This window comes from Cotesia glomerata, linkage group LG2, assembly GCF_020080835.1.
Source record: "Cotesia glomerata isolate CgM1 linkage group LG2, MPM_Cglom_v2.3, whole genome shotgun sequence".
In the NCBI taxonomy this organism is placed as follows: Eukaryota; Metazoa; Arthropoda; class Insecta; order Hymenoptera; family Braconidae; genus Cotesia; species Cotesia glomerata.
The window spans coordinates 18,200,852-18,214,072 of NC_058159.1; the positions used below are offsets into that span (position 1 = coordinate 18,200,852).

Consider the following 13,221-nt stretch of genomic DNA (forward strand, 5'->3'; position numbering starts at 1 on the left):
AATTCGTATTAATCATTATACTTTGTCGTGAACACATTGAAAGTGAAAGCGACAAAATATAATAAACTGCTTCTTGTGCACTAAATTCACTTGCTTTGAGAAATGCATTGCCAAGTATTCTTAATTGTTCTTTTAATGTGTAATTTCCTTTCTTTACTTCATCGACAACATTATACATAAGTCGTGAAAGACCAGAGACAGATTTATTTAAATAATTCAATACGTAACTTGCACAAGAATACACATCCAAAATAAATTGAATATCCATATTAGCCAAATGTAAGTTTAATAATTCATAGTTATAAGGATTAATCATGCATTCATCTGGATTTCTTCGAAGCATACAGTTGGTCGACTTAAACCACTACGAATAATTTTTATATATGCATCATGAGTTAGTTTTAATGTACTCAACATCTCTTCAATCGTTATGACAACTTTATTTTTGTAATTATTCTCTAAAAGTTTTTGTATCTCTTCACGTTTTTCTCGTAATGATTTTTTTTCACTTTTTTCAGTTTCTTGTAATGGTAATAAAATAGATGTTTTATACATTGGAAAGAATGGAATATCGAATCGACACTTCATTCTCTTCGTTCCCTTTCTACATGTAAACGTATGCTTATGAGTTTGTAATTTCAAAACTTTTTCTGTAATTTGTTTGTTAGAGCACGAAATAAATTTATCAACGAATGCAATTACAGTAAGATTGTCGGTATCTTCATCGTCATATTTAGGAGAGTCTTTTAGCCAAATTAAACAATGAACATGAGGAGAGCCTCTCTGTTGAAATTCTACTCTAATATAATGTTCAGTTACATAATTTTCTTGAAATATACTATTTTTCTCTCTGATAACTTTAAATAATTGTCTGATTCGATAATCGAAATATCTTGCCACTGTTACAGGATCATCTTCTAATTAATCTAGCTTTTTCTATGAAATCAAATTTTTCAACTTCTTGAACTGTGCAATCTTCGTTATCGACAATTTTTTTCAAAATAATTATTAACTCAGGCCAATGACACTCAGCTGCTGATAACGTAAAGAAAAATGTTGGAGGGCCATATTGTCGGATTAACGCGTGTTCGGTGAACAAGGCCCAGTAGCGATTAACTCACTCCTGGGGGACACCTAAATTCAAGAGACGCACCTGTCCACCGCTAGTTCCCGCAAAAATCGAACCGCCAATAGAAAATCAGCCTCTCGATCACGTCATGAATCGACCGCTTTATTGGCTGATCGCTCCCACTAGACATGCGCAATAGCCTTCTTCCCCAACTCAACGAGGAAGAAGACGGACTATTGTTATTATCTTTCGCTTCTACGCTTTCGCTGCATCAAGTCGCCATTAGTATTTCTTTACTTTCGCTTTTTGTTAATAAACCGCATTTCGCTAATTTTATAATTTAAACTGCTTAAATTAACCGCTAATAATTCGCTTTAATTTGTTATAGGTAAATTGTGTTAACAGTGCATTTATTTCACTGCTTTTTCAGTGCCGGCAAAGTGTTCAACCACGCGTCAACCGGCTTCGCTTTTGCAAACCACGCTGTAATTTACAAATCCGCTTTTATCTTAACAATCCGCTATTAAATATATTAAATATTGAGTGTATTTAATTTAAATAAATTCCTAGTGTTATTTTTAATAATAATTTACGCGTTTTAATTGAGATATCCAAACCTAAACCTGATCCCCGCTTTTCCGCTCTTTCTGTAATTATTCATTGGTCCCTCGAGCCGGATCAGGCTGGCTCTATCTCAATTAAATTAATTTATTATTCCACTTAAAAATTGTGCTGTGTTAAGTGAAGTGTAATACCGCTAGGAAAGGTCGAGTGTCAGGAGCATCGCAGAGCACATCGGGTGCTGCTCCTGATAGTCATTCGTACACCGGTACGCTGAACTTTCCGTTTATTAAGACTGAAAACTTGACTTCGGGCCTTAAATAACTTCGCTATGGAGAATTACACAAAATAGTTGAAAAATGCAATTTGTGCTTCAACTTTCGTGTTCCGCACCGCGCCGCAGATTGCCGAAAATGTGGTCAACGTCACCACATGTCCATCCATTTTGGATGCACCAACGAAACCAGCTTCACCGCAGTCTACATCTTCCGCACAGGCAACTAATCGTTCCCTTTAGACCGTTTACAACTTGAAATTAACTGTTGATTATTTCAGATCCGCTTTCCGCTCAAGTATTTCTAGCTACCGCCTTAGTCCAGGTACGCCCGCATCATGATAATCCAATCACCGCAAGAGTGTTGATTGATCAAGGTTCAGAGCTCTCATTTATGAGACAGTCGCTCTTCAAGAAGCTTGGACAACCGCTACAGCGTGACATGGTCATGCTCAAGGGCATTGGCAATGTCTCCGCAGGAAGCTCACTAGGTGTGAGCACAATTGAGCTTCGTTCGCTGTGTACGACCGCATCAATGCATGTCAGCATGCATACTCTACCAACACTGACGGCAGATCTTCCATCGTTCGTGATCGCTGATCCGAAATGGCCGCATCTTGAGAATCTCAAGCTCGCTGACCCGCAGTATCTACAGCCACGCCCTGTAGATATTATTCTAGGTGCATCACCAGCCGCACAGATCATGAACGCAGAGATTCAACGAGGACCTCGCAATGCTCCTATTGCACAATCCACCACGCTTGGTTGGATTGTCTATGGGGCTGTCACCGCTAAACACGCTTCAACATCACACGCAGCACTACATGCGTCAGTAGATACTGAATTACAAGACGCTATCGCTAAGTTTTGGGAACAGGAAGAAGTTCCATCAGGAAATTCACCGCTCAACACCGCTGAAGAAGACGAATGTGAAATTCACTTTCGTCAAACGCATTATCGACAGCCTGATGGACGCTACGTAGTGAGATTACCGCTTAAGGCCCTTGAGAGTCAACTTGGCGACTCTATCAACGCAGCTATGGGGTCACTCCGCAGATTAATAACTCGCTTGTCGCGAGAAAGAGAATATTCTGACATGTATCGTGCATTCATGGCAGAATACATTCAACTAGGACACATGGTACGAGTACCAGTCAACGAATTGCCCGCAAACGCTTACTTCTTGCCTCACCATGGGGTATTGAAGCTTGATAGTACCACTACGAAGCTCCGCACAGTGTTCAATGGTTCCTGTGCAACATCTACAGGAATTTCATTGAACGACATTCTCCACGCAGGACCCAAAACGCAAATTGACATTTTTGATGTGATGCTGAGAATCCGTTGCAGCAGGATTCTATTCGCTACTGACATCACCAAGATGTTCAGACAGATTGAGGTCGACTCGCTTGATTGGCCGCTTCAGTGCATTCTCTGGATAGATGAGAATGACTTAATAGACGCTTACTGTCTCAAGACAGTCACATACGGAACCGCTAGTGCACCTTTTGACGCTGTACGTGTGCTTATCCAACTAGTAAAGGATGAAGGACACCGCTTTCCGCTAGCTGTTGCTCCAATGTTGAAAACACGCTACGTAGATGACATCTACGGTGGAGCAGACAACGAAGAAGACGCTATCAAGGCTGCAGTACAAACAAAAGCTCTGTGTGCAGCAAGCTGCTTCCCGCTTGCCAAATGGGCTAGCAATAGCCCACGGTTACTTGCTGAAGTCGCTCCAGAAAAGCAGCTGGATACACCGCTTAAAGAAATCAGTGATGCACCAGTAAAAGTCCTGGGCATGTACTGGAATTCACGCACTGACGCTCTCCAGTTCAAGTACACGCTACCGCCAGATACGCCTAAGACAAAGAGAGCTATTTTGTCTGAAATCGCTAAACTGTATGATCCGCTAGGACTTCTCGCACCAATAGTCGTCAAAGCCAAGATCTTTATGCAAGATCTGTGGCTAGATAGAGTGTCATGGGATGAACAATTGTCACCATCACTCATTCACAAATGGACTGGATACCGCGAGGATCTTCGAAACATCGAATCCATCCGCATTCCACGCTGGAATAATATAGCACCTGGAGCAACTATGGAATTGCACGGGTTCTCAGACGCTTCGCAAAACGCTATGGCTGCCGCTGTTTATTTGAGAGTCACTGACGCTGATGGGAACACAAAGGTCTCACTTTTGTGTTCAAAAACGCAAGTAGCACCGCTGAAGACCATGACAATCCCACGCTTGGAATTATCTGCCGCATGGTTGCTAACACAACTGATACTTCATGTTAAAGAAGTTCAGTCGCTTGAAAATGTCAGGATCAATCTCTGGACTGACTCCGCTGTGACTCTCGCATGGATTAAAAGTCCAGCAATCCGCTGGAAGACATTCGTCCGCAATAGAGTGGGAAAAATCCAAGAAACGCTTCGAGATGTCTCCTGGAAATTTATTCCAGGAAAACAAAACCCCGCTGACTGCGCTTCAAGAGGTATACCTACGCTAAAACTGAAACAACACGCTCTCTAGTGGCATGGACCAACTTGGCTTCATGAACCAGAATCCTCTTGGCCCACTCTGGAGCCTCCAACCGACAACGCAACGCATCGAGAAGAACGCCAAGGTCTGACACTAGTAACTTGGAAAGCAGAAAATTGTCTGCTCCAACAATTACTGTCGCATTACACGCAGCTGTTTCCACTGCTACGGAAGCTTAGCATCTGGCATCGTGCCATCGACCGCTTTAAAAGAGTTCCACAATCTTCGCTGGCCTACCCGCTTACTCCATCAGACCTGGAGCGCGCTAAATTGACCTTGATTAAGTTCACTCAAGGACAATACTTCGCTAGAGAGATTCACACGCTACAAGATGGTGATGGACTGCCTAAAAATAACAGCATCACTAAGCTGACTCCGTTCATCGACCATCAGGGGGTCCTGAGAGTCGGTGGCCGCTTGAAAAACGCATTGCTGGACCCAGAAGAGAGGCATCCAGCGATTCTACCGCGACAATCACCGCTTACATCAATTTTGATTGATGACTCGCACCGCAAAACGCTTTACGGAGGTACTCAGCTTACGCTCGCTGACTTACGCAAGAGTGTCTGGATCATTGGAGGCCGTGTTCCAGTCAGATCATTTATTTTACGCTGCGTTATCTGCACGAGACACCGTGGAGAACGCGCTCAACAGTTGATGGGTCAACTACCCGCCGCACGAGTACAGCCAACTCGAGCCTTCTTGCATACAGGACTCGACTACGCTGGACCTATCACGCTGAAAACGTTTCAAGGACGTGGAGCAAAAACATACAAAGGCTGGATTGCAGTCTTTGTATGCATGTTCAGTTCAGCTGTACACTTAGAGCTAGTAACTGACTACACCGCTGCCGCTTTCATCGCCGCTTATCGCCACTTCACCAGTCGCCGAGGTATCTGCCACACGCTATATTCAGACTGTGGAACCAATTTTGTAGGAGCAGATAAAGAGCTGAAACGACTATTCGCTGCAGGATCCCGCACATTACGAGAATTATCAACCTTGATCGCTCAAGATGGCACGAACTGGAAATTCAATCCGCCTGGAGCTCCACATTTTGGAGGAAAATGGGAAGCCGCTGTGAAATCTATCAAATTTCACCTTCGAAGAACAATCGGAGACTCGCTGTTGACGCTTGAGCAATATTCAACGCTACTGGCTCAAATTGAAGCCATATTGAATTCCAGACCGCTCACACCGTTGAATGAAGATCCTGCTGACCTAGCTGTACTGACTCCAGGTCACTTCTTAATCGGACAGTCACTGACCGCTATCCCAGAGCCATCGCTGACAGATTTACAACCTGCTCGGCTCTCGCACTGGGAACAAGTCCAGCAAATGGTTCAACATTTCTGGAAACGCTACTACCAGGACTGCATCCACCGCTACCAGGCCATTTCAAAGTGGCATCATCGACGCAACCAGATCAAGGTGGGTTCAGTAGTACTGATCACCACTGAGGATCTCCCGCCAACCAAGTGGCCATTAGCCAAAGTAATTGCTGTCCATCCAGGTGAAGATGGACAAATCCGCGTAGTAACTGTTAAGACAGTTAACACAGAGCTGGTACGTCCAATTACAAAGCTCTGTGTCCTGCCACTAACGCATGAAGAAGATGATCTTGTCGACGCAGCCGCCAACCCGGGGGAGAATGTTCGGTGAACAAGGCCCAGTAGCGATTAACTCGCTCCTGGGGGACACCCAAATTCAAAAGACGCACCTGTCCACCGCTAGTTCCCGCAAAAATCGAACCACCAATAGAAAATCAGCCTCTCGATCACGTCATGAATCGACCGCTTTATTGGCTGATCGCTCCCACTAGACATGCGCAATAGCCTTCTTCCCCAACTCAACGAGGAAGAAGACGGACTATTGTTATTATCTTTCGCTTCTACGCTTTCGCTGCATCAAGTCGCCATTAGTATTTCTTTACTTTCGCTTTTTGTTAATAAACCGCATTTCGCTAATTTTATAATTTAAACTGCTTAAATTAACCGCTAATAATTCGCTTTAATTTGTTATAGGTAAATTGTGTTAACAGTGCATTTATTTCACCGCTTTTTCAGTGCCGGCAAAGTGTTCAACCACGTGTCAACCGGCTTCGCTTTTGCAAACCACGCTGTAATTTACAAATCCGCTTTTATCTTAACAATCCGCTATTAAATATATTAAATATTGAGTGTATTTAATTTAAATAAATTCCTAGTGTTATGTTGAGTAATACTTTACGCGCTTTAATTGAGATATCCAAGCCTAAACCCGATGCCCGCTTTTCCGCTCTTTCTGTAATTATTCAACGCGAATACTTCTTTTTTTTTTTCTTCCCAAAAAGCCGGTGATCCACGATCTTGAACTAATATTTTGAATAAACTATCATTCGACTCCATATTTTTTAATTTTGTTTCATCCAACATATCTTTAACTGTTAAATTAGATTTTACTTTACTTTTCCGAAGACAAAAATTCATACTCGAAATAATCTTTGATGTTCTCAACTTCAAAGCGAGAAAAAATAATTTCGTAACGTTAGCACATCGTCTATCAGATCGCATTATTTCAGATTTAACCCAATTTTGATAAGATAAATTATCAGGTTTTTTTATTAACTTGCCTCCATAAATTTTCATAAAATTTAATGCTTCCGCGTATTCTTCAAACAATGATATTGGTTTTTGTCCTTCACCAGGTGCAAAAACAATAGCTTGAGTAACTAATAAAGTTGATTCATCTTCAACATTCATGGGTTCTTCATCTTCTGAGCTATCATCATCAGATGAATTATTATCATCATTAACTAAGTTGTATTCTTTATTAAATTGTTCTATTTTCTCAACTCTATCAATGTCAACCTTTATATTACAATGTATATACACTTCAGAGTTTTCTAAAATTTCAGCTGCTTTTTTAATTGCTTTTGGTCGAACATTTTCAAACATAACATTAGATTTGAAAGATTTTTTCCTCCTAAAGCAAATAGGGATCATCATAGTTTCAGATGGATCTCTAGGAAGTATATTTACAGAACTTCCAACATCAGTTGGTACATTAACAGCTCGTCTTTGAACAAAATATTGACCGTCACTTGTAGCTGCTTTAATTACCATAAGAGGTATGCGGGGGCATAAAAATCTCTCTTCTAAATCAGTCAATTTAATAATTTCGTTGGGTATTTTTGGGAACATCAATTGTTTATTATGCATTGACAAAATTGGAATTTTGTTATTTTTAATAGATGTTTGACAAGTTTTACACAAATAACCAACTGTAAGATTATCCACCATTTGACAAGTGGATTTCAAAAATGCGAAACTGATACTTTTTAAATCGTTTCTTAAGAAAAATTTTACTGATGACTTAAACCACAGACGACAACAAGATGAACATGTGTACGTCGGACCTTCCAGCTTTAGTAAATTAAATTTTTCAAAAATAATAGCGCGTTGTCGTTCTTTATGATCTTCTTTACTCCTCAACTTATTACTTTTAACACGATCCGTGTGTAATACTCTTTGTTCTTCATTTTTCAAACGCTGAATTTGACATATTTTTAATCTATTTCTATGGATTGTTCTGTTTTCATGATCAAGTAATCTTTTTGCTTGACAACTTATATTCTTTTGATTATGAATAAATTTCTTTTCCGGATCGGTTAATTTTTTCTTTTGATATTCTTTACATTTTTTATTATGAATTATACTTCGTTTTGCATCACACAGTCTATTTTTTTGACATTGTTTGTTTGTTTGATTATGCATTGCTTTTTTTTCTTCATTAAGCAAACGTTTTTTTTGACAACTTTTATTCATCCGAGAGTGAGCAGTTTTTAACTTTTGATCGAGCAGACGATTGCTTTGTGATACCTGAAGTCTTAATTTATGGATTTTTTGCTGGTTTTCATCATTTAATCGTTTTTTCTGACATTCTTTGAGTCTACGAAGATGAATTTGTTTTTGAGTATAGTTAAGCAATCTTCTTTCCTGTGATAATTTTAGTCTTTTTCGATGGATATCTAATTCAACTGGATCCAGTAATCTTGACTTTTGTGACTGTATCAATCGATTACAATGTGTAGAATGATTTTCGGAATCATCTAATCTTTTTCTTTGTGACAATTTTATTCTATTTTTATGAATATCATGCTGTTTTTGATCAAACAATCGCTTATTTTGACAAGTTGTTAATCTTGATAAATGTGTAACATATTCTTGAACATTACTCAATCTTATTTTTTCATAAATTCTGTGGTTTCTTAAAGCTTTAGCTGAACGATTATAATTTTTCATTCTTTGCTTATGTTTAAGAATATTTATTTCAGAAGAAAGGTATTTTTTTTGCCTCGAATTAGATGAAAGAGTATTTTTATTACTACTCAAATTATTATTATTATTATTATTATTTTTATTATTAGTCGTAGTAGTAGTAGTAGTAGTAGTAGTAGCAGTAGTAGCAGAAATAGTAGTAGCAGAAATAGTAGTAGTAGTAGTAGTAGTAGTAGCCGTAGTAGCAGTAGTAGTAGTAGTAGTAGTATTGTTATTATTATCATTGTTACCAATATTTCTTACTTCAGATTTGTGTTTTGCATTCTGACGTAAACGTTGATTCTGACTTTGGCGTTTCAATTTGGGCATTATGAAGTATTTTTAGATAACACACAAAAAAAAGTGCGAGTACAAAAAATCTATGTAAGAAAGAATTTGAAAGTAACAGAAAATTTATATTTCTTTATCTACACTGTAAAAAACGGTATTTAAAATGGACTAATTTGCAGTTACAAAATTAACTTTTAACGCTATTCGACAGTGAAAGATTTATACCGGTGTACATTCTTTGGTGTCAAATCAGAACAACGCAAAGGAAAATTTACATTTTAATCAATCGAAAATTAAACATGAGACTTCTTAAAGATATATAAAAAATTAATTAAATATTTTAATATACCTCAAGTCTTATATTTTTAGTGATCAGCTGTTGTTACCATAAAAATCCTTTATCCAAGTCACTTATTTGATTCAGAAAAAAAATTTACAGCTTTAAATATTTTACTGAAGTAAAAAAGTTGAAATAATGGAAATCAATATACATTTATTAATTTAAAAAAGTAGTCTTCTTTTTGTCATTAATCAGTTTTGAATTTTTAAATCCCTTTCAGTGTACTATTGTGAGTAAATATTGGAACTGTATTTCTTCACTTAGTCGTAATAGTATGTAATTTGACATTAAGTCAAAAATAAAAATAATGAAGTTAGCAGCTAACATGATAAAGTAAAAGAACGCGACTTATTCATACCTATAATTCTCAATATCTAAATGACCTATCTTCAAAATATATAAAGTTTTTAAATTATAACATTATAGTAGAAAATATACTAGCATTCTACTAGAAAGATTTTGATAATCTAATTTTACCAGAAAATGAATAAATATTATATCAAATGATTTAATTGAATGTTCATCCATTGAACATTTAATTAAAAAAATCAAATTGACTAGGTCATGTCCTAAAATTTTTTTTTCATTATATTTTTGCAAATAACGATATGAGACCGACTACAACAAATATATAATCAAAGACATCTACCTAACAAATAGGATTTGTAAGAAATATAAGTCATTTGACGATAAAAGCTAAAAATTAATTTATTCTTATTTTTTTTTTAATTTTTCCAACTACGAAATAAATTGAAAAAAAGCGACGAAAAATAGCTCAAATTGAAGATAATTATATGAATTTTAACGAAAATTTGATAGATTTAAGCTATCTTTTACGGCTTAAAAATTATGTGAAGAAAAAGGGCCGAAACACAATCATTGAAAAATTTTTTCAAATTTTCAAAGTCACAGAATTAATTAAAAAAATCATCAAAACTAGACAAATGATAGTTTAAATTGAAGGTAATAAACTGAAGTTTAAGATAAATTTGATAGATTTTATCTTTTTTTTACACCTGGAAAATTATTTTCACAAAATACACAAAATTCAAAATTTTTTGAAAATGAAAAAAATTTTCAAACACCCACAACTCGAAAACTAACCAGCCGATTTTGCTCATCTTCGAAATTGATCTTGGTATTGATCCATAGAATAAGTCCACAAAATTTCATAAAGATCGGTTGAGAACTGTGGGCGCAATCCTGCTGACATGGCGAGTTATATCACATATATATATATATATATATATATATATATATATATATATATATATATATATACATACATAAATACATATATAAACTTTTGAGCCAATGCTATTTTTCGACATTACTCGATGAAATAAAACATATTATGACAAAATTTTATTAAAATTAAGACATGAAACCGGCTACAAAAGTTAGATTTCTAAAGAAATCTACCTAAAAATTAATATTATTGGATACATCATCAATTTTTTGTTTGAAAATTCATTTTGAATTATAAATCGTTTTTTTTTTTTTTTTTTTTTTTTAATTAATTTTAGATCATAAATAATAGATGTTAAGCTATTCAAATCAATTTTATCAATCATTAATCTATTTAAGATTATTAAAAATAAATTTTTAATCATACAAATCAATTCTACATAATGAATAATTGATTTTTATCATAAAAATTGAAATTTTTTCACATTCCGTGAAAAATAATTGAGGTATCCTTTAGTATTCAGAAGTCAATACCACTTAGTGGCTTAGGTGACTGGGTTGTCTATAAACCCTATTGTCTATAAATAGTAGACAATAGGTATAAATATAAATAATGCTGTGAAGCGGGAAAGAATAGGAGTTACGGTAGTTATTACGTGAAGCGTTCCACATTAACGTAACAGGATATTGGTAGGAAAGGATTGAGAAAGGAATGTGGAGAGGATCATCTTAATGTGAGTTTATAGAATATATCGTAAATTTATAGAATATATATAATTTCGATGAGTAGGAGTATTTGATAAAGAATGTTTATCTTGCGACGACAGACACTGACTATATTTCAATAATTTCTCACACAATAATTTCAAATAATTAAGAGTCATGTATAATTATAGCAATGAACTTTAGAGTCTGAATAATAAATTTTATATTATAAAATTGATTTTAGGTCATAAATAATTAATTTAGTGACAGGAAAATTAATTTTATGCTATAAAATTGAATATAAATCATAAATAACTAATTTTAAATTATGAAAATTATTTTTAGATTATTAATATTCAATTTTAAATTAAAAATTTCAATTTTAAATTACTCAAATTAATTTTGAAACATGAAAATTAATCACAAATTATAAATAATTAATTTTAAATTATTCTTAAAATCCATTTTATATTATAAAAATCAATTTTAGATAATTAATAATCAATTTTGATTCATGGAAATTAATTCTAAATTATCCAAATAAATTTCGGATGATAAATAATCAATTATAATCTCTAAAAATTGATAATATTCATTATATTATAAATTTAATGTTTGAAAATTTATTTTAGATTATAAATTAATTTTTTTCTATGTGAAAATTATATTTTAGATCATAAAATAATCGATTTTCAGGTATTCAAATTAATTTTATGATTCAATAATGTATTCCAGATCAACAAAAATAAATTTTTAACTATACAAATTGATTCTAGGTCATTAATAATTGATTTTAATCATAAAAATAAATCTTAGATCATACATAATGAATTTTAATTTATAGCAATCAATTCTCAATTATTTAAATACATTTTTGACCATAAAAATTAGTTTTTACATCTTAAAATCAATAATATTAGATACATAATCGATTTTTCGTTTAAAAATGTATTTTAGATTATGAATAATTCGTTTTTTTTTTTAAATGATCTAAGATTATTATCTTAGATAATAAATTTTCGATTTTATGCTATTCAAATTAATTTCAGAATTTATTAATGTATTTGAGATCATTGAAAATAAATTTTTAATTATAAAAAATTGATTCTAGACAGTCAATAATTGATTTTAATCATAATAATTAAATAAAGACTATGAATGATGAATTAAATGATTTTCGAATTAATTAATTATCATAAAAATAAAATTTACACAAGGAATAATCAAATATTATGATAGAAAAATTTATTTTATATAAATAAAATTGATTTTAAATTATAAATAATGAATTTTATATTATAAAAATTAATTTTACATTATGAATATTGAATTTTATATAACTAATATTAATTTTAATAATTAAAATCGATAATATATAATATAAATTATATAAATTAATTCGAGATCATAAATACTTAATTTTTAGTTATAAAAATTAGTTTTAGACTGTAAATTAATGTTTTGATATTATAATGATTAATTTCATAATTTTAAAATTAATTTTTAGCAATGGAAATTAATTTTAAACTATTGAAATTAATTTTAAATGGAAGATAGTTAATTGAGTAATAAAAAATAAATTTTCAATAATAAATGATTAACTTTCAGTTATAAAAAACAATCATACATAATAAATCATTAATTGTCAATTCAAAGATTGATTTTAGATTATAAACAATCAATTTTTAATTATGAAAATTTATTGAAGATTGTAAATGAATAATAATATAATATAATAACGAATTTTATCTTGTATTATTATAAAAATTTATTTTTGATAATGAATAATTGAGTTTTAATAGAAATATATATATTGTGACATGAGAAAATTTTCTAAAATTTGAAATTCCGAGTTTTAAAATTATTAGGTTGGCTAAGCTGAGGAAAAGCAGAGATTCGACGCGCCTGTGTCGCCCCAAGCAGCCTCCCGATCAGAATGACAAGCTCGAG

At 33.7% G+C, this 13,221-nt stretch overlaps 1 protein-coding gene across 1 annotated transcript; it reads left to right on the forward strand.

Annotated features, from left to right (window-relative positions):
- Positions 1-2,062: 2,062 nt before the first annotated feature.
- Positions 2,063-6,111, forward strand: LOC123259045. The gene is made up of 3 exons (XM_044719308.1): positions 2,063-2,126; positions 2,186-4,402; positions 4,472-6,111. Exons 1-3 carry the CDS (start codon positions 2,063-2,065, stop codon positions 6,109-6,111), a joined length of 3,921 nt encoding a protein of 1,306 aa, XP_044575243.1.
- Positions 6,112-13,221: the final 7,110 nt, after the last annotated feature.

Bases quoted from the DNA above. Each gene is read 5' to 3' on its own strand.
- LOC123259045 (XM_044719308.1), top strand. From the start codon at position 2,063: ATGTCCATCCATTTTGGATGCACCAACGAAACCAGCTTCACCGCAGTC. The intron at 2,127-2,185 runs GCAACTAATCGT...TGATTATTTCAG, and splicing joins AGTCTACATCTTCCGCACAG to ATCCGCTTTCCGCTCAAGTA. The intron at 4,403-4,471 runs GTATACCTACGC...TTCATGAACCAG, and splicing joins CGCTGACTGCGCTTCAAGAG to AATCCTCTTGGCCCACTCTG.